Source organism: Sorghum bicolor, chromosome 8 (assembly GCF_000003195.3).
Source record: "Sorghum bicolor cultivar BTx623 chromosome 8, Sorghum_bicolor_NCBIv3, whole genome shotgun sequence".
In the NCBI taxonomy this organism is placed as follows: Eukaryota; Viridiplantae; Streptophyta; class Magnoliopsida; order Poales; family Poaceae; genus Sorghum; species Sorghum bicolor.
The window spans coordinates 61,916,774-61,941,230 of NC_012877.2; the positions used below are offsets into that span (position 1 = coordinate 61,916,774).

Sequence of the window (24,457 nt, forward strand, 5' to 3'; positions counted from 1 at the left end):
TGTGCTAGTATAATGCATATGAGTTGTAGCGAGTGCACGTATATATATGGAGGAGGTGGACGGGTCACCTCACAATACGCGACACGACCGACGCGACGAAATTTTGTAACCAAGCAAAGGATGATATTATTGGGAAAATCACGACTTTGCTGGCTTTCCGCAAAGCATATGCAAAGGATTAATTGTTACTGGAAATCAACAAGACATTCTGCTTGCTGGCATGCTGCATCCCCAATGCAAAGCAGCGATGGAGCTGAAGAAAGCGGCCAGTGCAAGAAACAAAGTATCAAAAATTGGCTGCAGGCCGTGCAGGACAATGTCAAACGCGCCAGATGTTGGCCCTTGTGTTCTATGTGCAATTTGGTGTTTTGCTAAGTTCCCGTGTAATTAATCTGTAATAACACACCCAGTTAGCTGGTTCAGATTAGTAACAAAAGCAGTCCATAGAAAAGAGCAGTCACATTTAATGAAGCCTAGGCCAAATATTTGTCATTAGCATAATGTAGCCAATAGAAGAGCATGCAATTCAGTCTCAGAGACTGAAATCTCAAGGCAAGAGCAAGTCATAGTGTCATACACACTGCTAGCAGTCGTCGCACACAGTGATGATATCCGGCCAAGCATGAAGTACATACACGAGTAACTTTCACAAGGAAAAACTAACCTTTATTCATTTGGAAGGAGTAATAATAGATTATAAGTAAACATTATTGTACCGAAGTGGAAATGAGAAAATAACTAAGTTGAAGCAAATTCAAAGGTGTACAAATATAACAACATATGATGAACTTCGTGGCATAATATCACTACTGGAACTGATTTCTTTGCCGAGGGCCTCGGGCTCTCAGCAAAGCCTGTTTTGCTCTCGGCAAAAACTTTGCCGAGAGCCGTCCTCAGCAAAGGCGGTCGGAACATGACTTGTCGGCAGCGAACCTCTTTGCCGAGAGTCGAAACACGTGCTCTCGGCAAAGGATTTGCTGAGGGCCGGCCGGCTCTTGGCAAAGAAAAATCGCCGTGACGCCCAAGTCACAGTGACGGCCCACTTTGCCCCTTGGCAAAGAATTTTTTTTCTTTTTTTCAAAAAAAAATTTTGACGAGAGTTAACTCTCGGCAGAGAAATTTTTTTTTCTTTTTTTTACAAAACTCTTTGCGAGAGCTACGGTGCGGCTCTCGGTAAAGAATTTTTTTAAAAAAAAATTAGCTTTGCCGAGAGCTATGGCATGGTTCTCGGCAAAGCCTTAATTCTTTGCCGAGAGTCTGATCATTGCCCTCGGCAAAGCCTCCAGGGAAATTTCTTTTTTTTTTCATTTTCTGACAACATACAAACATATATATCACATCCAAACCACATATGTCACAACATATCACATTCAAACCACATATATCACAATATATCACATTCAAACTACATATGTCACATCACAAACGAAGTATTAAGTTCAAACTCGCAAATTGAAGTCTCTAAGTACCAACATAAGCAATATCCATGACAAACAACCTAAAGAAAAAATAATAGGCTCCAAGCTGGTCACGGTGACAGCCCCTATGGCGCTAACGTCCCCACGTGTGATCCCAGCGAGTTGCCTAGCAGAAGGGTTGGATCGTTGGACGCTGCCGACTGACGTTGCACAAATTTGATGTGGAGCGTATGATATAAGATAAATAGGTAACCAACAAGTAGTAGCATTAGGTTTCACTACATGTCACTATGTTTGACACTTGGAGAAAGAAAAGCCTTCGTTCGGGTACTCACCGGAGTAGAAGACGGAGGAGGTGTAGGCTGCGGCTGCGGGAGCACGACACCTTGCTGAAACCCAAGGCTCGTCAGGAAACTGGCCATTTGGGCCATCTGCAGCCGGTCCCGCTCGCTCTGGGCCTCCAAAGCTGCCAGCCTCTCATGCTCGGCCTATACAATGCTGCCACCCCTCACCTGCTCGACCTCCATAGCCGCGACCTTTTTCTGCAACATTTGAAGGCTTTGTGTTTCAAGATTGTGGAGCTTTGTTTTGTACATGTTAGAGGACGAGGAATGGAAGAGGAGCACTTACCTGGAGTGCCAACACCATAGGCGGCCGCTGGCATATGGGCTGGTCTGAGCTCGTGGTAGCCTGCCAGATCTGCGTCAGAGTGGGAGTGGAGCTGGTGTCGATGGTGCCGTCGCCTAGCCAGAACCGCCCATGCTTCTTGCCTTGCCTGACCCTCATCACAATCTGTGCATCAAAGTGCTCCTCGGTGGTCGGGTTGTACGTAGGCCCATGGACTTCCCTTGCCATCTCCGTGTATGCAAAGAGGCAAGGGTGGATGTTGGCATTGGTGAATGACTCTGCAGGGGTATTAGGGGTCCAGTCGATGTTGGAGGTCACCCTACCCATGTGGGCCAAGGCATATCCCTTTACTTTACCACACGGGCGGTTGTCATGTGCCGACGACGACTGCAAGAAAGACAACAACATTGTTAGAAATCTTGCAGAATTGAGCGTTAGATGAGATAAGAGGTTTCGGCATACCCAGGCCTGTCCAAACCCACTAAGGTTGCGGCTGCTCTGGTGGTGTGGTGCTCCTTGCATCAGCATGCGGCGCTCGTGGGCCTCCCCATGACCCCTCTGCCAGTCCTCGCTGAGCCACTTGTCGAATCACCTCCCAGCAGTCCAGATGCCGGTTGCACCAGTTTGGAATCGCCTGCAGCGCATCAAGCATAAGACATATTAGAAGATCATATTAAAGCAACATAATCTCAAAAGAAGTCAATACTAATGCTAAGTAGGCACCAGCAGGTACTGCTCACTGGTGAGGACCACCTGTCTTGCCTGAGTCTTGGTGAGCTTCTCCCGCTTGACCTTGTGGTAGTACCACAAGTCAGTGACGCGCTTCCTGCAAGAAGAGATCGCCACCTGCTCCGCCCCTGGCCTCCTTTCCCTCCTCGCACATGTAGAAATCCTGCATAAAGGCACGAGGTATCCATTACTCGTGAGCCACGCCGCCTCTTCCCTTCCTCCTCTCCACTGGTAGGGATGGGGGACGCTATGGTTGCGCCATCTCCCATCGATGATGGGAGCACCTCCCTCCCCGCCTAGCTATCGAGCGCCCGCCTATCGCCGCTGTCTATGGGCCCACCTGGTCGTGCCTCGCTGTCATCGTCTGCGGGCCGCTTCGACCAACCTCCTTGACGCTTGACTAGCCCCTTCTCTCCTCCATCCACTATGACCTCCAGGGGGAAGTGGGAACCGGCGGCGTGTGGCAAGCTAGATGGCTGGAAGAAGTGGGGAAGTGGGGGTGGGAGAAAAGGAGGGAGGGAGAGAGGGAGTAGGACCCAGGCACCGGTCGCTTTTTCCAGTTTTGCGTCGCAGAGAGAGAGACGACGCATGTCTCATGTGCGTTTCTTTTAGTTAAAACACTGTGGAGGACGCAATTTACATTTGCGTCGCCGTTTGCCAAGTGTGTTGTAGACAGTCTAAGGCGAGTTGCAATGAGCCTGCGAGCGGGAAGCGTGACTGACGTGCTATGAGGAGACGAGAGGGTCTAGTTTCAGCAGGCGAGGGGACGTGTGGTGACGCTGCGAAATGAGCAACCCAGGGACAAAGGTGCAGAGGGAGTAAATTGACCCCAGTAATATAATGTTTCTGATGCATAAGCTCACTATTGTACGTCGTACTTGTGTCTCCGAGAGCCAGTTAGCATGAAGAAGTGTAGTATATTTGTATTATTTTGGATGGGATAATTAGCATCTCCATGGGATGAAGCCAACCTTTCCTCCGGCTACATCGTACACCACCTCTGTGGACGCCAGCGTATACGTCCCAATCACGGCGGAGAAGGAATCGCCGACGTCCAAGGAGGAGAAGGCGAGACACGCCATGGTGAATGGACCGGCGGCGGGGTCGTGGTAGTACAGCATCTGGTCCCCGTCGATCATCAGGCTCTCGCCATTGCTGAACTTGAGCTGGACGAGCGGTACGACGAGCTCATTCAGCCCCGTGAAGTTGAAGCACGTGTCGAAGCCGTCAAACCCCGCCGGCGACGAGCGGTTGTTGTACTGCGACATCTCCTTCCGGAAGGCGTCGCGCAGCGTCGTGTACGCCTCCGGCGCCAGCATGGTGAAGGTGGCCCCGACGTCCAGGTTGGTGCTAGCGTTGCCAAAGGTCCCGGACGGGATCGGAAGGTCCTCGCCGCCGAGGCTCATTCCGACGAGGTCGATGAAGTACATGCTCGCGAGATCAGGGTCGTTGTTCCACACCATCGGAGCGTGAACGGTGAGGTTGTCGTCGTCTCCGACGACGGTGGCGTCGCCGCCGAGGGAGAGGAAGCCCTGGGAGTTCCGGGACTGTGGCAGGCAGTAGGAGAAGGAGGCAGCGGTGGGGGCTATCCCCGACGACGACGACAGCTGCGACGGCAGCGAGTTGCGGTGGCGGCTGAGGTCGATGGAGCCGGCCTCCGGCAGATCAGGAGAAGGACTCTCTACGTCCATGCAGACGAACCTGAAGTCGTGGACGGCCATGGACGACGGCGCCAGCGTGAGCACGTCCGTCGCAAACGTGCCGCCGACGGTCCCATACAGGTCGTAAAACGGGCAGACGGAACTGGAGCAGTTCACCGGACAGTCCGGCGAGCTGCAGGGGACATGGGCGAACGTCGAGGACTGTAACGTGTCGAACGCCGGGTTACAGTCGTCGGAACCTGAGGCGCACGGCTTGCACCGGAGCAGGGATGTCCCGACGTTGGTGCCCAGGAACACCGGGAACTGCTGCTCCGGCGAACCGTAGCTGACAAGCACGATGTAGTCCAGCGCGCCTGGTAGCGTCGACGGGTCTGACGAGCCGTTGGCCGGGATTATGGTGGCTGCAGCCGGCGACAGAGCCGGGGTTGGGGCAGCCACCACAGACGACTGTGAGGAGAAACGGCGCCGGCGCCGGACGAGGGAGGTGTCGCGATGCAGGACATCTGCCGTTGTTAGCGACGGCAGCCCGTGCAACGGCGACCATGGACTCTGCCGGTGTACTATGGGTAGCTTGTTGTTGTCTAAGCCTGTGTAAAAGTTAAACATATATATATAAATAATAAATAATTGTTTTTAGAAAATGTTTGTCTATTGCTCTTTCTCTCCATGTACGTGTCTTTCGAGCATAAAATTCCTAGCTAGCTTTACTAAGAAACAGTACAGAGTGTTATTTTGAAACGTATTACAACAGATGAAGTAAAAGAAGTAAAGTTCGTGCAACACATGCTATATGATGTTTGTTAGTGAAAAATAAAGCCAATAGCAAAACAACATACATGGGATCTATTATAATATACTTCCTCCATTTAGGATTTAGAAGTCATTTTAGATAATTGGGTCAAACATTGAAAATATAAATCATCAATAACTTTTAAATTGTTGAGTTTAGAAATATAAAAATTATATGAATGGATTTGGATCATTTTTTCTAAATATTTTTATAAAAAATAAGAGGTCAAAATTGTGTTTTGGAGACCGTATCGCTGTGCTAAACAACTTCTAAATCCTATATAGAGAGAGTCTGTAAATTTTTAAGCTCTATCTATGTACCAGTTGCCATGGACGAGCAGGTGGTTGCAGGAGGCAGCCTTGAGGCCTGGTGTGAGTCGCCAGATGATGACCTGTCAGATGTCTTGAAAAAAATTTGTCTGGGCCCTAGCTTGTAGCTTCCATGGGAGGAAGCACCATGTTTAGCAGGAAGCAGAAGCAGGCAGAAGGAGAACAGAGAAGCAAAAGCAACGGAGCAGAGATTCATTGTGCTCTGCGCAGCTAGTCCAATGCAACGCAAAATTTGGCCTTCATTTGCCGTTCAGAATAACACGTCGGGGTCGAGGCGAAATTTGTAACCTCAGGAAGCATATGCAAAGGCTATATTATTATTACTGGAAATCACGACTCGCTGGCATGCTGCTTCCCCAATGCAATGCAATTGTAAAGCATGCAGGGATGGAGCTAGAGAGCTTCGGCCAATGCAACAAACGAAAGATCACAACTTGGCCGGCCTTCTGAGCAGGACATTGTCAAACGCGCCAGATGTTGGCCGTTATCACGTTATGTTCTATACGCATGCCTTACATAACTTAGTGTTGTGAAGTGTCCGGGTATAATTAATCTGGAATAACACACAGTATATATGGGCATGTTTGTGATTTGAGGTTGTATATATATTTTTTAGAAATGACAGCAAAAACTTTACTGCAATTTCTATTAGATGAAGAAAGAAAAAAAGGCATGTGCCAGCCCAGTTTTTTTGAATGTAAACTAGGCCCAAAAAGCCGTACAACCGAGGGGAGTGCACCAGTCATCCCACCAATTTTTGATACAATAACTTGTCAACTATCAAAACTCATGTCACTACTTGCTTCAACTTAGTCGAAACGACCCAACTAACAACTTAACTGACAACTCAACTAAAAACTAATAACAAGGACTAAAGAAAAAAATGTATAGGACATGTCGAGCAACGCCAAACAACACAGCTTGGGGGGCACCACCATGGCTAGGTGGCAAGGAGTAGCAACGGAACTAGAGAGCCTAGAAAAGCCTCCAAAGAGGTAACGACACTAAAAGCACCGATAATGTAGAGAGGTAGGAAAGGACGCCTCTGAGAAGATAACCGCGTCCATAGATGTTGTTGTCTAAGCTTTTGCCCTAACCCTCAAGCAACCTTCGCACATAGAGGCCTAACCCTACCAAGGAGGCAAGGTGTTCGAGAAGCCGGGAACGGCCCAAGAAGCTGCAGCCCCAAGCTAGAATAGACAGGCCCACCAGAACAGCAATGTAATGAAAGCAGTCCACAGAAAAGAACATTTAACAAACGGTAATGCTCTCTGTCGAGCGTCCGAGCGGCTGGACGCGTGCTCGTAGGCCTTGCAGACCGAGTCTTACCGGCCCATTTAATTAAAAAACTATTTAAACGCTTTCATCAGGAGAAATTAGTAGTTATCTCGTCTAGGTTCTACTTTCTCTTAAAAAGTTTCTTATGCATAAGCTGACTCTAAAATTATATCTTGTGTTTTTTTCTTTCATTTACTATATCTCCTCCACTTCAGCATACCTTGGAGAGATCAATGACCGTGTGCTTCGAGAAGCCGAGATCGGCCCAAGAAGCTACAGCCAAGGCTAGAATCAGACAGGTTAGTTTGGCCCATAAATGTAATGAAAGCGGTCGACAAAAAAAGTGCAGTCACATTTAACGAAGCCTAGGCTAATTTTTTCTTAGCATAATGTTTTCCAACTCTGAAAAATATATTAGGAAAGCATCTCCAAGAGTATCCTAAATTTTCCTCCTAAAAACTTCATGTTTTCCAACTCCTAAAAATATATTATTAGTAGAAAAAAGAAAGTCATCTCCAATAGTACCCAATATTTTCACTTCTAATAAAAAAAATAAAATTTGATCATCTTTTTCCTGAGAACAAGCCCTTTGTCGATCGTCAGCTTGCTACTACTTAATCAGGCGATCGATCAACACCACTGCGCATCTCTTCAAACTTGGATCATCCATTGATGGCCATCGTCATCATTGATCAGTTGGTGACAGGAGCTGCGCGCCTTGACGAGGACAGAGGAGGCAGAAAAGAAGGCAAAGCGACCCGGTGGTGGTGCTTCAGCGCCCTCTCGACGAGCATATCATGTTGAGGAAGTTCATGTGCTGCAAACTGTGCCCGAGCGTTGTGAGCACGTTGCGCGTGCTCATCCCTGTTGCATGCGCTTCTCTCCTCTTGCGCCCCATCCGCCATGAGGTTCACTGCGCACCGCCCAGTCTAGCAGCGCCACCTTGGGCGCCGTCAACCTAGCACACAGCCGCCGCAGAGCTGTGCTACAACATTAGGAGGTGGTATTAGGAGTTGTTGTAGATGATTTTTGTACAATCTTACTAAAAATCCTAGATTAGGGATATGTTTTGGGAACTCTTGGAGATGCTCTGACCAAGAGAAGAGCATGCAATTCAGTTTCAGAGACTGAAATCTCAAGGCAAGAGCTACTTGATCTTATATAGACTATAGTGTCATACACTAGCTGACTAGCAGTCGTCGCATACAGATGATATCTAGGACATATACGTACACGAGTCATTGTCACAAGGAAAAATTAACCTTTATTAATTTGGAAGCAGTAATAATAGATTAAAGTAAACATTATTAATTATTGCACCAAAGTGGAAATGAACTTATTTGTTTGATAAAGGCCGCAGGGTAAGACTGTCTGGGCAGGCAACATTATAGAAGTGATGAGCACAACAGTAAGTTTTTTAGGAAGCTGCTGGGCTGGCTGCAAATTCAAAGCCTAGTAGACGTTCCTGCCAGTGTGGTTTGGGCTTTTAGAAAGCTTCTTTGGGCTTTTAATTTGCAGTACCATGGAAGCTGCTGGTGACTGGTGTGACATGGCTCTGCTTCTCTGGTACTGGTTGGCTGCTTTTAATTTGCAGTACCGCCAGGGAGAAGCAGAGCCAAGTTTTAAGAATCTGCTTGTTGGCTGCAATTAATGAAGGAGCGACAGCCTAATCTTTATATAATTGACAAGAAGCCCAAAGAAAGTGCTAATTGTTCTGGCTGATGAGCTATAAAAAAAAATATTGTTCATTGATTCGTTTAGAGAGAGAAAATACTGTTAAATGGCTAGCAGATTCGGCTGATAAACTTAAGCGAAGCTGCTAGGCTCCGGGGCCGTCTCTAGGGGGTGGGCAGCCGGTGCGACGGCCGGGGGCCCATGGCGCTAAGGGCCTACAAGTATATATGTAATATATATAATACTTAGTATATAGATTTATCTAATTTTTTGGAGGCTTATACAAATACTATAGAAATTCGTCAATTAATCTAAAAAAGAAATCTATTAATCAGCACGTCATCCACATCCACTTATTGCTAGTGTTGCTTCATATTCTCGCTTGATCGATTAGTTGAGCAAATCAATGTTCCTCTTTATCGTCTTCTCGTCCTATTGCCCAATCGTCCAATGCAACAATGTGGCTCCATGACACGCAAACACCACACGTCCGCACACGATGTCACTACTAGAGACTGGAGCAGGAAGAGTAAGGGCATAGCTGATCGAGACTTCACCAATTTTGTTACTAGTATTCCGTGATAGGGTTCTAAATTTCTAATTCTATTCTATTTATTTGTTGTACTATAATTACCTTTTATAAACTAAAACATATGGTGCAAATTAATTCTATTTTAGTTGTACTATATATTTTATATATTTGACATATCAAAAAAAATATTTGATGGGCCCTTACCCTTTTGCTTGCACAAGAGCCTTCAAAATTATAGGGACGGCCCTGCTAGGCTCCGCCGCGGCGGCGGCATATCTCTAGCCGTATGATGCATGCTTTATTTGGCCTATCCTGACGAGCTTGTATTAAAAGTGGGGACCGCGGCCCTTTGATCGAGCATAAAAATGGGACGTGCGTGCAAACAGAAACCAAACAGGGGTGTTAGTTGTTTCCTTCTAGTTCATCCCGACTCAACACCTTTGCATTCTCCCGCTACACAAAATTTCCTCACCTTCACTCTCTGCCTAAACACACTCTTGGAAAGAAACGGATTGCATGCAAGCGAGGCATTCTGCTTGGGCCGGGTGCACGTTGCTAGATCCAAGTCAGTTTTAGCTAGGCATGGGAAGCATCTGGAAGTATTGGACAGCTTCAGCAATGACAAGAGCTAGGCTACAGTGTCTTTCTGGCCTTTGCCCCTCTATCCAACTGTTGTTTGCATCAATGGCGGACGCAGTTTTGTAACATTGGGTGTACATAATTTTTTAACAAATCTTATGACTATGTATAATAAATAAATATTAACAACAATGTATAAGACATTATTAAAAATTTTTGAATTTCCATCTCCTATTTTTAGTGCACTTTAACTGATTTCTTAAATTTCTCCTACTTAATATTGAATATTGAACAATTGTTCAGCTTTACGTGAAGAAAGAAATGAGGAATAGAAAAAAGATAAAAAAGATCCTACATCTAAGAATCTAGAAGAGAGAAATGAGAGGTTCTCATCCATTGAGGGATGAATAGGGTCGGTATGAGAGGATTTTCATGTGTTTGCGCTTTTAAAAGGATACGAGACCTTAAATAGGGGCTTGAATGAAGTTGTCCTTATGACTCTATTATTTATGGTCATTTGTTATAGATGTGAATGAAACACATCAATGGCACGTCTATTTGTACCTGCTCATGATCACTATGATATTACAAATATATATTTTTAAATATATTTTAATATTTATATATTTCTTTGATATTTTTATCATATAAGAATATCTATACCTAAAGTATCCTAAAACATGACAACATGCCTTACGTATGCTCAATATTTATCTAGAAAATTTCAAAACTATACATTGATATCTTTTGCACTGGCATTTAATCTTTTATGTTTTGCCATCTTGGCCTCCTACCATAGTGAGAAGTTTTGTACTTCCTTCATCTCCTATATCTATATCTCTTATATAGATAAACCCCACTAGCTAATTCTCTTGACATGCAAAGCATCCACATCATCATCCACTAGAGCATTCCACTAACTAATTCTCTTGCCATGCTAAGCATCCACATCAACATTCACTAAATCATCCCACTAATACATTACCCCGCCATGAAAAGTGTTAACATCATTATCCACTAATAAATCAAACTAACACGTATCATTTATCCTGTATCTATGTTATTCACATTAGCAAATCACATCATTTTCTAACATATATTTAGTTGTTCATGCTAAAATACTAAAAATCATGCACTAACTTATATTATGATAGTATAATTTTACCAGTAATTCTCGTAGCAACGCGTGGGGCATTCTATATCCTATAAAGACAAACCCACTAAAGTAATTCTCTTGCACCTCCTTGCGGCACGTCATCATCCACTTCTCCTGCTATTGCATGCAATTAAATGCCCACTCACAAATAGTTTTAGTAGTGGATGTAGCTACCTACACATAACCATGCATGCATATTGCTAGCAATTATTCTCTCATGTGACCGTCATCATCCACTTCTCCTGCTATTGCATGCAATTAAATGCCTACTCACAAATAGTTTTAGTAGTGGATGTAGCTACCTACACATGACCATGCATGCATATTGCTAGCAATTATTCTCTCATGTGACCTCTCTTTCTCTTGAGAAACTGACTACAAAAATTATATAGATGACTCGATAGACTATAGTGAGGCTATATTTATATTCCTTCTTCATACCTGCGGCAACACGCGGGGAATCCTCCTAATTTTTTATATCAACATCACTCCTTTGAATACACATGATGCTTGTGAAATTTGTTAACAAAAACATGAGATGTCACACTTGAGATGTGGATCCATCTATCGGCCTATAGTCTTTCTACTTTCTATTTTCTTTCTCCTTAGTCGATTCTTCCTACTCTCAATCTATTCGCAGAGGGTGGTGGCTGCCTCTTCTCCCCTCGCGACCGAGCTTGTCCTAATGTTCCATAGGGTGCTCGCCTAGGCATGCTTATGCGCTAGTTGGAGGGACACTATCTTGCTCAGTTATATACATCTTCCTCATTATTTGAAGACTTGCATGCTATATTTGGGTATTTATCCCGAGGACTACATAATTGACAAAAATGATTTGACGAGGCGGTGGATAGCTGAAGGTTTTATATGTAAAGTTCGTGGGATGGATCTTGAGGATATTGCGAAGAGCTATTTTAATGAGCTTATTAATAGGAGTTTGATTCAGCCTACAGATACAAACTGCAATGGTGAGGTGATGTCTTGCAAGGTACATGACATGATGCTTGATCTTATCCTCCATAAATCCCAACAAGAGAATTTTGTCACTGTAATAGATGATGTAGAAGGCATGACAGGGCAACAAGACAAGATTCGTCGACTCTCTCTCAACCTGGATGGTACAGTAGGTGAAAGGGTTCCAGGATGTGTCCAGCTATCCCAAACAAGAACACTAGCAATATTTGGAACCTCTTCATATTTACCTCCTTTTCAACTGTTCAAGTATCTCCGTGTTCTCGGAATTGAAATTACAGTAAGGTCCTATCCACTGCTGTCACTAGACTTTACTAAGATATGTCATCTATTTCAGTTGAGATCTTTAAAGATCATAGCAAAAGGTCACACGGTGGTGTTACCTAGTAAAATTGGGAGTATGCAGCAATTGGAAACATTTGAAATCAAGGCTGGTATAAAATTGTCTAAGGGACAATCATTTCGTGAACTACCATCGGATATAGTTCATCTGAGCCGGTTATTGCATCTGATTGTTCCAAGTGGCATAATGTTGCCAAACGGGATCAGCAACATGAAATCCTTGCGTACTCTGCACTGCTTCGGTTTACATAACTCACCAAACAGTATCAAGGGTCTGGGGGAACTGACCAATTTGACCAGTCTTAAAATAATAATTGGTGATTCTAGACCAATGGCTAGTGATGAGATTGTGGAGAAAGGCAGAGAAGTTCTGCAGACTTGTCTTGGAAAGCTTTGCAACCTCAAATGTCTATATATGGATATTTATTCTCCCGGGGATTCCTTCTATTTTGATGCGTTGAGTTCAACACCTGCTTCTTTCCATCATCTCGAGATATTCTGTGGACGCAAGTTCTCAAGGGTTCCTGGATGGATCAGCCAACAACATAACCTCTATGAGCTGGATCTTGATGTTAAGCAAGTGTCTGAGGAAGATGTTGGAATTCTTGCACAGCTGCCCTCACTTATCAACATGATGTTGCACATCTTAGGAACTCCGGAAGACAAGATCATCATCCATGGAAGTGGATTCCCTGTTCTGAAGCGTTTTACATTTGGCTGTAGCAGGATATCGTGCCTGGCTTTTGTGGCAGGGGCAATGCCCAAGCTTGAAAGGCTCGAGCTACATTTTAATGCGAAGGGGTGGGACAGGTACGGCGCTGCACCTACTGGAACCGAGCACCTCTCAGGCCTCAGGGAAATCCACGTAGACATTGGGGGATTGGGTGCCACGAAATCAAACAGAGGAGCTGCAGAGTCTGAGTTCAAGAACGTCATAGACATGCATCCAGGTCGACCTGTAGCCAACATCGACTGCCCTGATTCAGGGTGGATATTTGAAGACTAGGATGCAGAAGATGATGGGTGGAGGAAGTAGCGGGACAATGGTGTGAGCGGCGGCGGCACTTGAAGGGCAAATGCAAGCTGGTAAGTTATGATACGAGTTGATACTAGCATGCATGTCGCAAAAGCAATTACCAGTGCTACTAGCTAGGACTAGGAGTAACTCTGTTGTCTCGCCCGTGGCTTTCCTTTCTCTCATGTGTGCGTGTAGTATATCAACTGACTAACACTGGCGGTGCTTTTTGGTTGTTGTGGACAGGACAGGGGTCTCTTGTCTCAACTCTTTGTTGAAGTGGTCGACCTGCATCCATTTTGTTTTGGGGTGACGATGATGGCAGCCATGAAGGATTCCATGGAGGACTTGACTGCGTGTGGTTTCATGTATGAGCAGGCCGATCGTTTGAGAATGTAGACTCATCTGACATCAGATAGTTGATAAATCGTGTGTGTGCACGCTGATGGTTTCTTGAGTTATTAGGAGCACCTTCTTCATGCCTTTCCGGTTCATTTACTTGTAATAATATGGATGCTGAAAGCACCAGTTCATATGCAAAAATTTGAACCTATACTACTATGTATGGTCGTCTCATATGTGATCATTAGTTGACGCATGTTAATTTTATTCTTTCGGACTTGACAGTAGTCCTGTAGATGCATGCTCTTGTGGTTCTGATCTGCAGCATCACATGAGGTGTGGTGTGGTGGGACTGTGGAGTTGGAACCATATGCCAACTCATTTTCTTGTAATAATAATAATCATATGGATTGTGAACGTACCTGTTGGTCATGCTTTTTTTGCTACTAAATTATGCTAGTAAAATACAACTGATGGAACAAGTATACTCTGCTTCCAATAGAACTTTGAACACTGAGAATGCTCTGTTCTGTAAAAAAAAAATGCTTTCGATATATCACATTGTGTACCAGTGGAAAATATATAACAAATATGGCTTTATTTCAAAAGTTCAATTATGGCATCACTAAAACACTGACTTTGCAATACATTATATATTCCCTATTAAGTCACAGATCAAGCACAGAAATCAGCTGGAAGCTCGTCATTGTCAACAATGCCCGCTGCATCCTCTGCCACGTGGATATTGAGGATGCTGACCACATTATCACTCAATGTCTGTTTTCTAGAGAATGCTTGAACCATATGTGTGGCAGTGACGCTCAGCTTGCCCCAGTTTGTGAACTGTCCTCCTCACTTCCCTCAGAAATCACTGCAGCTGCAGCTCCAGCTTTTCTCCTCTTATGCTGCTGGGGACTCTAGAAGCACCGCAAGAATGTGGTGTTCTGGAAACCGCACCCAAGCCTGCACCGACTACTAGCAGCTTGCTGAGAAGCGGCAACTTCCTGGGCCTGCAGGTTGCTACATAACCTGCAACATGTAACAAATGGATGGTGTAATAGGTTTAGCATGTCATCTCTCCCCTCCCACACATTGTACTCTAAACAACAGGCCTCGCCTGTTAGACTGAACCATAGTAGGGATAGGGAGTGGAAGTGGATTGGCAAGGGGAGTGGAGAGGAGGCGGAGGGTGGAGATGATGATGTCCTCAGTGGAGGCAGAGGTGGAGTAGCTGCGCCTACTGTGGAGGAATAGGAGGGGTCGGGCCTCCATCATTGTGCCTCCTATGTGACTCCTTCCCACACAACTAAGACTCGATCGGTATGTATTGTCTTTCACAGCAACGATCCTGGTCAGAGCTAGGAAGGAAACCACCATGGGCAGCAGTACCCATGGCTGCAAGCGGTGGAGGGCTCCGGACAGACAAAGCTGAGATGGAAGGGCAATATCTGGCAGAGTTTGAATTGTGTGTCATACACCACCACAGGTGGCAGTACCCATGCCCATCCTTGAGGCCATCCCACCAGTTATGCAGTAGCAGATATTTGGAATTAGACAAACATAAAGGTTTAGAGCTTGCAGAAAGGTTCAGATCTCATTAACTGTGAGTCAAACAAGCACAAAACTTAGTCCAGTTCCTTGAATGAAAATGTCAAAAGCAGAAACTTGATGCTGGTTCAACTTTCTCATGCTCACAGGTGGGATCATGGCTGACGAGGAGAATTCATTTTGATCTAACCAACTGCAACTTACGATTCTCAGTTTCCCACATGAACAACAATAAGTAAATTTCAGTTAAATGAAATATTAATGACCTTTCTTGCTGACAAAATTCCTATAAGCTAAAAAAACTGAGCATCTGATGGGACATGATTAGTGAACATTGATTTAAGAGCTTGATAAAAGGTAAGTTCTTTACAGAAAAATGTGGTTTTGTTATACCTAAGCTGAAAGTCAAAAGAGCAAGAAGCATTGAGCAGTTCAACATCAGTTTTAATTGCAAACATCCCACGGCTGCAAACTAAAAGTTGCACTGGCTTGAAGACGATTAGATCAAATCTCCAGAAATCACACCACCCAATTCCCCTGCTCCCCACACCGTCACTATGGACAAAAATTAGAGCTGCTACATAGCACATAGCACATATGTTTCTCATTCGTTACACAAAAAATATGTTACTTTTGTATTGAAAACAAAATCAAATATTTTGAAAGTTTTAACTGTAGATAGATGCTTTCATCCTACCAAGTACCAACCAATGAGGAAAGACCGAAAGAATGTCCTTTTAAGTAAGGAACCATAGAAACTGCACTATAAACTCAGTAAAAAAAGCTAACATGGAAAATTTCTATAAAGAAAGTGAGCTAGTTAGGCACGAATTGTGAGTCTGGACTTTGTATCTTTGCCAGGTAGCCACAAGTAGAGTTTCACAAATCAATAAACAATGAAATTAAAAAGTGAGTCTCACAGTATGATAATATTGTCTCACAGAAACACATGATGCAATTTTGTAAAGTGAGTTCCTTCCATTCTAACATCTGTTGTAGTCTGACAGTACTGAAAAACGAGTAGGAGTTTCAGGTTTAACCACATCAAGTCCAGAGTACAGAGATTAATTTTTTTTCAATTTTTCACCACTTATTTGATCATAGTAGATATCAGATGAACTGAAAGAGACATACAAGGACAAACTGAAACACTGCCTAGAGCCCTTCAACTATTGCAAAGACTGAACACCAGTCAAATTGACAGATTCCTGATTGGAGGAAGACAGAAGCAAAACACTTGCAGAATACACATACAGACCCTACTGCCAGTAGTTGAATGAATAGGATGGATGTTTTTAGAAGGACCTAGACCTTACTGTAGAGATATATCAGTAGCCGCAATCTTCATTAGAGGTTGACACACCAAACCATGTGACCTTAATCACTGCAGAGTTCATTCATGCAAGTACAAAGCAAACAGAGTTCATTTATGCAGCGAACAAAGGAACATACGAAAGGGTTGCATTTGTCCTGAACAATTTTACCAGGTCTGATCTAATGCACCAACAATTCATTCCGCAAAGAGATTCCGGCTCCAGAGCCTCCTAGCCTGCAGCAGCTTAATTCTCCGCCAGCACCCAGTTCAGCAGAAGACCAAATGTGAGGAAGTCGAGGTGGGGAGGAAACAGGGAACAGCAGCACCTGCAAGAAATCAGTCCCAAGATGGGGGAGACATCAACAGATCGATGAGAAAGGGGAAAAAGGGAACGGAGCAAAATCCATTCAGTAAAATGGGAAGGGGGGGAACACGAAGAAGGAAGATTGCTTACCTGGTGGGAACGGGCTGGGACACCGGAGGTGCTGCCGGAGCGGACGGCCAGGGACACTGCAGCAGCAGCAACAGGGGACAGCTCTGCTCCTCATCGGCGGCGGAGGCCGGAGTGCCTCGCTTTGAGTGGAACGGGCCGGAGTAGGGGGCCTTTTCCCTGTGTGCCATTATAAAAGATGCTCGATTCCCATGTGCCATTAAAAAGTTCGCTCGTCCCTGTGTGACCAGACACAAATTTGTTTTGCCCTGTGTGCCATTCCGTTCACTTTTGCCTCTAACGGTGGATAACGGCTGAACCATTTGACACTGATGCCCATAGGAAATGAAATTGCTTGACTTCCTCTGTGCCATTTCACGGACAGCAGCTGGCCAAGCGTTTTGGCGGGAACAGACAGTGGTGTTGGCGCCAAGAGCTGGGTAGTTGGCCCCAACCCTGCCCTCCTCTGCTATATAAATGACCTGAGCCCTCACTCATGTCCACCACAAGCCACATAACAATGTCTCAAGCATCTAGCAGCTATGGTGGTAGGCCTACGGTTAGGAGGGTGATGTGCCCCAACTGTCATGTTCTTGCCAATAGGTTCATCTCCAGCACCGTGAACAACAACAACAGGGTGTTTCACAAGTGCCCCTATTTTGCTGTTTGTGCTTCTTCTCCACTACTCACTCACTGCTTTTTCCTTTGCCTTTATTTTTCTTTTCTCCTCACTGGTCTTCTCTTTTGTTTTTAGGTTGCAGGCTGCCAATATTATCAATGGGAGGATGAGATGGATCAAGTTGCAGCACCTGCTCCATTGCATGCAGTGCCACTGCAGGCAGCGCCACCACCTGCTGCAATCAGCACTGCAGCTCCAGTTGCCCTCATCCAGGATGGTTCCCAGGCTGCTGGTCATGGAGGCAATGCACAAGACTACAGTAGGGTGATGCAGCAGCTTAAGTGGATGGAAAAGATGATCTTTGTGTGCATTTTCCTTGCTCTGTATGCTATTTTCAAGAAGTAGTTTGTGTATGTGTGTGTGAGTGGGAGTATGAGTGGTCCCTCTGTAAGATTGTCTCATTGAATCAAAGAATGAATGAAGCAGGTACTAGTACTTGTGGTTCTTCACTAGTATAAAATGCATTAACATGTGAAAATAAATACTGCAACATCATAACAGCACCTCATTCATCACATACATGATATAGCATCACATAACATGTTATATCATCATGATATAGCATCACATAATATGTTGTCCATGACATAGAAGCTAACTTAATTGTTTTCATGGCATCCATGATGTCCATCACATACCAGCAACAATACATCACAAAAGGCAGTGTTTTTGGATCAATATAACAACACCAAAAGAAAATCATGTCCACATGACCAAAAGACCAAACACCTGTCACCTTTCACTGCAGCTGCAATTTCTTCTTGCTTCTGGTGTTCCCAGCTGGGCTGACAGGGCAAGGGCTGGGGCTGGCTGCTGCAACTCTCCTCGGTGTCAACTTCTTCTTTATTGCCACCCTCCTTCTTGGTGTATGCTGGGGTGGGGCTACCTCCAGGGGATCAGTCTGCACTGTCATGCAGTCTTCATTCCCTGGGGGCTCCAACACCATCTCTGTAGCAAGAGGAATTGGATCATTTGATCCAGTTGCAGACCTGTGGCACATTTGATTAGTATCATGTTTCAAATGTTGTGATGAAGACAGTCTAGAGTTTTGTGGTAGTCCTACCTGCTGTTAGACCCTGATGCTGCAGTCCTCCTGGAAGCAGATGAACTTGGACCTACCTCACAGGTCTTCTTGGTAGCTGACCTTTTCTTCCTCTTGTTGTGTGTAGCATTTTTGACAGCCTCATTGACTGGCCATACCATCTCTGTAGGTGTTGGAGTTGGAACAGCAACTAGGCTCATCTCTGTATTGGCTGCCTGAGCCTTCTTCAGTCTTTTCTTAGGTGGACCCCTGCATACACAGTCTGATTACTATTTGTTTGCAACAAGTGAAGGCAGTAGGTATACAACAATGGCATAAAGTTTTTACCTTGCAGCTTCCATTGCAGCAATATCAGCTGGGTCCCCATTCTTGCAAGTGTACCAATGATGTCCTAGCTGTTGACAAATGGAACACTTGTGTTTCTTTCCTGCTTTTTTCTTGTTCCTGCTGCCTCCCTCTAGAGCTCCTTTGAACCTATTTTTCCTCCTTCCTCCTCCTGTGGCTCTAAGCAATGGAGGGTACAAGAAAAATCCATGAGTTCCTTTGGGCCACATGCTTTTGTCAGGAATGCAAGGTATGGAGCCCTCATAAGCAGCCTTGAATCTAGCAACTGAAAAGTAGTCATCAACATGATCTTCAAGCTTCTCTCCAGGTTTTGAAGTAATGTATGCTATGGCATGTTTGCAGGGGATTCCTGAACACTGCCAAACCCTACAAGAGCAAGTTCTGTCAGGCAAGCTGACCACAAACCTAAAACCATCCTCTCTTCCCTTTGCCACCAATTCTGCCACACCATCAGGGCTGTCTGTGATAATCTGCATGTCTAGGTTGTAGCTTTCCTCCCTTAGCCTCTGCATGATGTGTGGCAGAATCTTTCCAGTGAACTTCATAGCTACCTTCTTCCTATGGTTCCATTTGATCAAGATCATCTGTCTTATTGTGTCCAGCAGGTCATCTAGATGTTTCCCCTTCTCAGGCTTGATCCAATTGTTGAAAGTTTCTGCTAAGTTATTAGTCACATAATCCACCTTGGAGAGTAAACCATACTGGCTCCTAGTCCAAAGTTTCTTATGTGTCTCCTGCAGGTACTTCATTGCCTCAGGTTTTGCTTCAGCCATGGCATGATAATGCTTCTGGAACATGTACTCAGTCCAGGCATAAGAGGAAGCCCACAAGTGATCATCAAAAACCTTACCACTGTACCTCTTCTTGAAGTTTTGCACTAAATGATACATACATTCCCTATGTTCAGCATTGGGAAACACTTCACTAACCCCATTCATGACTGCCTGTCCACAATCTGTACTGAATGTCATGCCTTCAGGGGTGCCTATAGCTTCTTTCAATTTTTCCATGAACCATACCCAGTTCTCATTGGTTTCGGAGTCAATAACCCCAATAGCTACTGGGTACATCCAATTGTGCCCATCTACTGCACATGCAATGCACAATTGTCCTCTATATCTACCATTCAAAAATGTGCTATCTACTGCAAGGTATGGCCTACAACCTCTAAGAAAACCCTCAACACATGGCTTCAATGCAAAGAACAGCCTATTAAACCTTGCTTTGTTATTGATGATTATGTGATCAATGTTCAGCCAAGAACCAGGACTAGCAAGTTCTAGCTGGGCCTTTAATTTGTACAGATTATCAAAACTTTCATCCCAAGGACCATAAATCTTATCCATTGCCAGGTTTTTACCTTTGAACACCCTCTTGTATGGCACTTCAATTTTGAAAGCATCAAACAACTTTTGCTGCAGCTTAGTTGGACCCAAAGTAGCATCCTGCTTCAGCCAATCAAGAACATGGCTGCACACCCACCACTGAGTTACCCCAACACAAATTCCTTGTCTCCTTGTGCTCTGACAGTTTTCATGCTTGTCTGGATTCTTTATGACCTACAAAACAATTCCAGCAATGCACAAGTTAGACCTACAAAATAATTGGCATCAGTCTGTCCAAGCACAAGTTATACAGCTAAACCCTAATACCTTAACAGTCTGTCCATCCTTCACAGTTCCTGCATGCAGTCTCCAAGGGCACCCATAAATCTTCTGGGAACAGTTCACCCTATACCTCCCTGGATCACTCTTCTCAATGTCATAATTGAACTCATGAACAACAGCATGTGTAGCTAAAGCAATTTTAAAAGCCTCCATGTTGGAGTACAAGGTTCCTACAGCCATTGGAGGGTTCATCTTGTCATAATTGGCATCAGGCATGCCTTCAGGCAGCCTATCTTCAACCATAACATCATCAGAACACTCATCATCAGAAGACTCATCATTAGAATATTCCTCCTCAGAGTCTGAGGAAATGTTAGCATCTGCATCACTTTGTTTTCTGCCAACAGGCCTCTGAAGATTGCTAGGAGCAGGGGCAGGGGCAGGGGCATGGACAGGGACAGGGTCAAGGGTAGGACCAATGTCTATATACAAAGATTCATCATTAACACCAACATGCTCATACTCAGGGTTTGGGTTAGCAAGGTACTCAGGATTATCATCTTGGTTTGCCTCCTCACTCGCAGTTTCACTATTTGTGGCAGCAGATTTACTGTAATGGCTTGGTCCAGCAGTTGTAGAGTGAGTGGGTAAGCCTGGGCAAGCAACAGAGGGTGTGAATGGGGGTTCAACTGAGGGCTCAACTGATGCAACATTGCTAGGACTATCCCAATCAGGTAGGCATGGGTCAGTATCAGGGTTGTGGTATGCAACAGTGATGAAGCAGGTTCTCGAAGCAATATTTCTTGCAAACATTTGCAACAAATCATGATCACCTCGGAGGGGAATGTGAGCTTTAGTCTCTGTGCACAAGTAGAACAAACTAGCAACGTGACCGTAGTCGTGAGGATACTTGTCCACCAACTCATCGCGCAGCCCAGTGAAACAAGTGCGGTCAGCATCCACCACTAGATTCAATGAAAACCACCTCGCACGCGAATTCGGAGCAACAATCCGTATTTCTAAATTGTAGCTACTGTCGGGGTCCATCCTACAGATGAACAAGGAGCACGGAATCAATATAGCACTCTAATTAGTAACCCTAACACGGATTGGCAATAACACGTAACGTCGCCAAATCGATACACTAACACCCAATCAAAGGCCGCCCCGAATCAGATGAGGGGAATGAACTCACCCGTCTTGAAACCACGCCGGTGGCTCGCCGCCGTTCCACGCCATGGCGGCTTCGTGCCGTGCTTCTTGATCCACCGGGGTCAAATCCAAGCACGCATCCTCCAGCACCGCTTCGTTCTCCACCGCCGCACCTCGCTCCGCCGCCGGATCCGCCGCCGCTAGGGTTGCGCCACCACCGCTAGGGTATCGCCGAGAGACTGGGGAGGAGAGAGTGGAGAGAGACTGGGGGCGGCGGCGGTCAGCATCGGTCAACCAGACACACTTAGAGCGCCCACATACGAAAGGGCAGTGTGGTCTTTTTCTCAGCCCGGTCCCACACGTCAGAGCACCCAAACGGCCAAAAACAAACAGAAAGTGAACGGAATGGCACACAGGGCAAAACAAATTTGTGTCTGGTCACACAGGGACGAGCGAACTTTTTAATGGCACAGGGGAATCGAGCATCTTTTATAATGGCACACAGGGAAAAGGCCCCGGAGTAGGAGGTTGGTTTCGTTTTTCTTACGTACATATTGTATTTGTTCCTTACAAGTTGCAAATTCTTCATATTTTCAGTGTGGTTTATATGGTTAGAAGAATGGAGATCCTAAATTTCATTATAGATTGGCAGATTTAAATTTGTATTAAAGTTGCACGCCCTTTAAACTTGTACTACCTGGACCTAGGAGGAACTGATTTAAATAGTACATCTGGCGGAAGTAAAAAAATTTAAAATTTCGAGGTCCATCCATACATAGTTAACAGGCGTGCCTCAAACTTTCAAGTATTTTCTAGTGCAAAGTTGAGTTTATCTGCACCACAGCATGTTACATGCATGACCACTAAAAGCAGTGTGTCGTGGTACTTGTATTTTGTTTTGTAGCTTGAAGTGGTGATAAAAATTCAGGTCAATAGTATCATGATAAGATTTGTGAGTACATTTAAAAATAACAAAAATAAAAATAATCATCAGGGATGGAAAGTTTTTGACAAGTTTCATATAGTACAATTGGCAAAGTGATAGAGTAGTTAGCAACACGTCGAGAGGATGCTTAATTCCAACCCTTTCAAACTGTACTTCCTAGCTAGCTAGCTACTATACAGCCTAGCAGCTAACACAGCCTTTTTAATCTTACACCAATTAAGCCAAAGAGCATGCGTTCACCATCGATTTTGACAAACTAGTGTGTGTTAAATAATCATTCTTCAACTTTTACGAGCTACAGTACGTTAAGCTCGTAGGAAAGACTATTCCATCGAACTGTACCTTTTCAGTCCTTAAAAGAAAAACAGCAATATTAAGCTACCCCTGTTCAGCTCCTACACAACGTGTACTTGTTTTAACACTCTATAGCTACGTACATCGGCGCAAATGTACTTGTTTACAACCGCCCTTACAGTGGGCTACTGTAAGGCGGCTGGTGCTTCCAGCCGCCCTTATAGTGAGCATTAGTAAGGGCGGCTTGTGTCTCAGCCGCCTCTATTGTTTGCATTTGCAAGGGCGGCTCAATCTAGAACCGCCCCTACAGTTATTTTTCAAAAAAAATAAAAATTACAATAATCGAGTTGACAGCACAGCACAGCACCACATACATATATACATATATAATCAAATTCTCAACATCACAGATTCACAACATAAATATCCATACATATACACAGCACCACATTTATAGTCCAACACATTTCAAGTCTAAAATGTTTCCAAGTCCATTACAAATCCATCCAAAAGAGTCCGAAATTTTTTAAGTACTAATACAAATCGATCACAGTCTATTCCAACAAGTTCACATGTAATCAACGACCTAGACATAGCCTATCCCACTGACGGAGGTGCTGGTAAAGAGGATTGCTACCTAAGTCGGACTGAGGGTTATGGTAATCACCTTTGTAATAAACAACATGGTCCATTATAAAGTTGCAAAGGTCACTGACAATCTCTAAGAGGTCATCATCCCTGTAGACATTCCTTTTTAGTCCTTTTTCTTCTTTCCACTACAAGATCGTAAAAGACAAGTTTAGGTCTAGTGTAAAGAAGAGATTGCAAAGCTAAGTGAGAAATACTATGTTTTCATACTACAACCCACTAAGAGATTCAAACTTACCAATTCAGGGTGTCTCATGTAGCCTTTTGTGTTACTGATGAAAGCACATACATAGTATCCACAATGCAGACTCCCTGGCCTTTGCTTGGGAAACTTTGTTTCAATTTGCAAATGGAGATGTGTCAAGTATAAGTACTGAAAAAATTAGTAATTTTATGCCAAACTAAGTCGCACTTACCAAACATAGAGATTTGAAACGCAAGTGGCTCCCCAGACCTGGATCATGCCTTCCTTTGTGATTCTTGACATAGGCCCTGAATGCCCTGTTGATTGAGAATCGATGTGACTTATTGTATGCAGAAGTCGATATTAAAGTGAATCATATAAGGTTACTAGGATTACTAATTTGCTTACGTAATGAGAATTGACATGAAGTCTTTATATGTGTGAGGGTCAAAATCTGCAGAATCACAAATCCATGCCATGTTCATCCCGACATCGACACCTATGACTATCCAGTGATTGCTACAATAATTTTAAATAAACACATAAGTACCTTTGCGTCAAAATAAGATAAACCGAACAATCGTTAAGTATACAATTAATCGAACTTACTTGAAGTGGTATGGAATCCATATTGTTTCAAAGTGTTGGAGATTCTTTAAACATACGGCAATCCACGCCGCAACCTTAAGAGACTCTTCTCTTATTTTGGCCGCACGGATCTTTTCTTTCTCCGCCAACGTCCCTCCAGCAGCTAGCTGTGGCGCATCCAATTCCCATCTCGATGGGTAATTAAAATTTATTTGTGCTATAGGCATAGGGTCTA

At 44.4% G+C, this 24,457-nt stretch overlaps 3 protein-coding genes and 2 long non-coding RNA genes across 5 annotated transcripts; 2 read left to right on the forward strand and 3 right to left on the reverse strand.

The window, feature by feature from the left end:
- On the reverse strand, positions 2,757-5,750 carry LOC8065227 (aspartyl protease AED1). The gene is made up of 3 exons (XM_002443589.2): positions 5,546-5,750; positions 3,768-5,022; positions 2,757-2,937 (listed from the first exon to the last, which is right to left on the reverse strand). Exons 1-3 carry the CDS (start codon positions 5,748-5,750, stop codon positions 2,757-2,759), a joined length of 1,641 nt encoding a protein of 546 aa, XP_002443634.2.
- On the forward strand, positions 12,419-13,093 carry LOC8065228. The gene has a single exon (XM_021466152.1). The coding sequence runs from the start codon at positions 12,419-12,421 to the stop codon at positions 13,091-13,093; it is 675 nt and encodes a 224-aa protein (XP_021321827.1).
- Positions 14,026-16,913, reverse strand: LOC110429597. The gene is made up of 2 exons (XR_002446695.1): positions 16,762-16,913; positions 14,026-16,633 (listed from the first exon to the last, which is right to left on the reverse strand). It is a non-coding gene; the product is annotated as an uncharacterized LOC110429597 (long non-coding RNA).
- LOC110437608 lies at positions 17,273-17,837 on the forward strand. The gene is made up of 2 exons (XM_021466087.1): positions 17,273-17,401; positions 17,492-17,837. The coding sequence occupies exons 1-2, from the start codon at positions 17,309-17,311 to the stop codon at positions 17,759-17,761; spliced, it is 363 nt and encodes a 120-aa protein (XP_021321762.1). The 5' UTR covers positions 17,273-17,308; the 3' UTR covers positions 17,762-17,837.
- On the reverse strand, positions 23,873-24,457 carry LOC8065230. The gene is made up of 3 exons (XR_002446711.1): positions 24,244-24,457; positions 24,043-24,153; positions 23,873-23,951 (listed from the first exon to the last, which is right to left on the reverse strand). It is a non-coding gene; the product is annotated as an uncharacterized LOC8065230 (long non-coding RNA).

Excerpts from the sequence above, each read along its gene's own strand:
- LOC8065227 (XM_002443589.2), bottom strand. The coding sequence starts at position 5,750 with ATGAATCTCTGCTCCGTTGCTTTTGCTTCTCTGTTCTCCTTCTGCCTG. Across the intron at positions 5,023-5,545 it reads CTGCTCGTCCATGGCAACTG|GCTTAGACAACAACAAGCTA; the intron begins GTACATAGATAG and ends ACTTTTACACAG. Across the intron at positions 2,938-3,767 it reads CTGGCGTCCACAGAGGTGGT|GATTTCTACATGTGCGAGGA; the intron begins GTACGATGTAGC and ends GCCTTTATGCAG.
- LOC110437608 (XM_021466087.1), top strand. The coding sequence starts at position 17,309 with ATGTGCCCCAACTGTCATGTTCTTGCCAATAGGTTCATCTCCAGCACC. Across the intron at positions 17,402-17,491 it reads ACAAGTGCCCCTATTTTGCT|GTTGCAGGCTGCCAATATTA; the intron begins GTTTGTGCTTCT and ends TTTTGTTTTTAG.
- LOC8065228 (XM_021466152.1), top strand. The coding sequence starts at position 12,419 with ATGGCTAGTGATGAGATTGTGGAGAAAGGCAGAGAAGTTCTGCAGACT.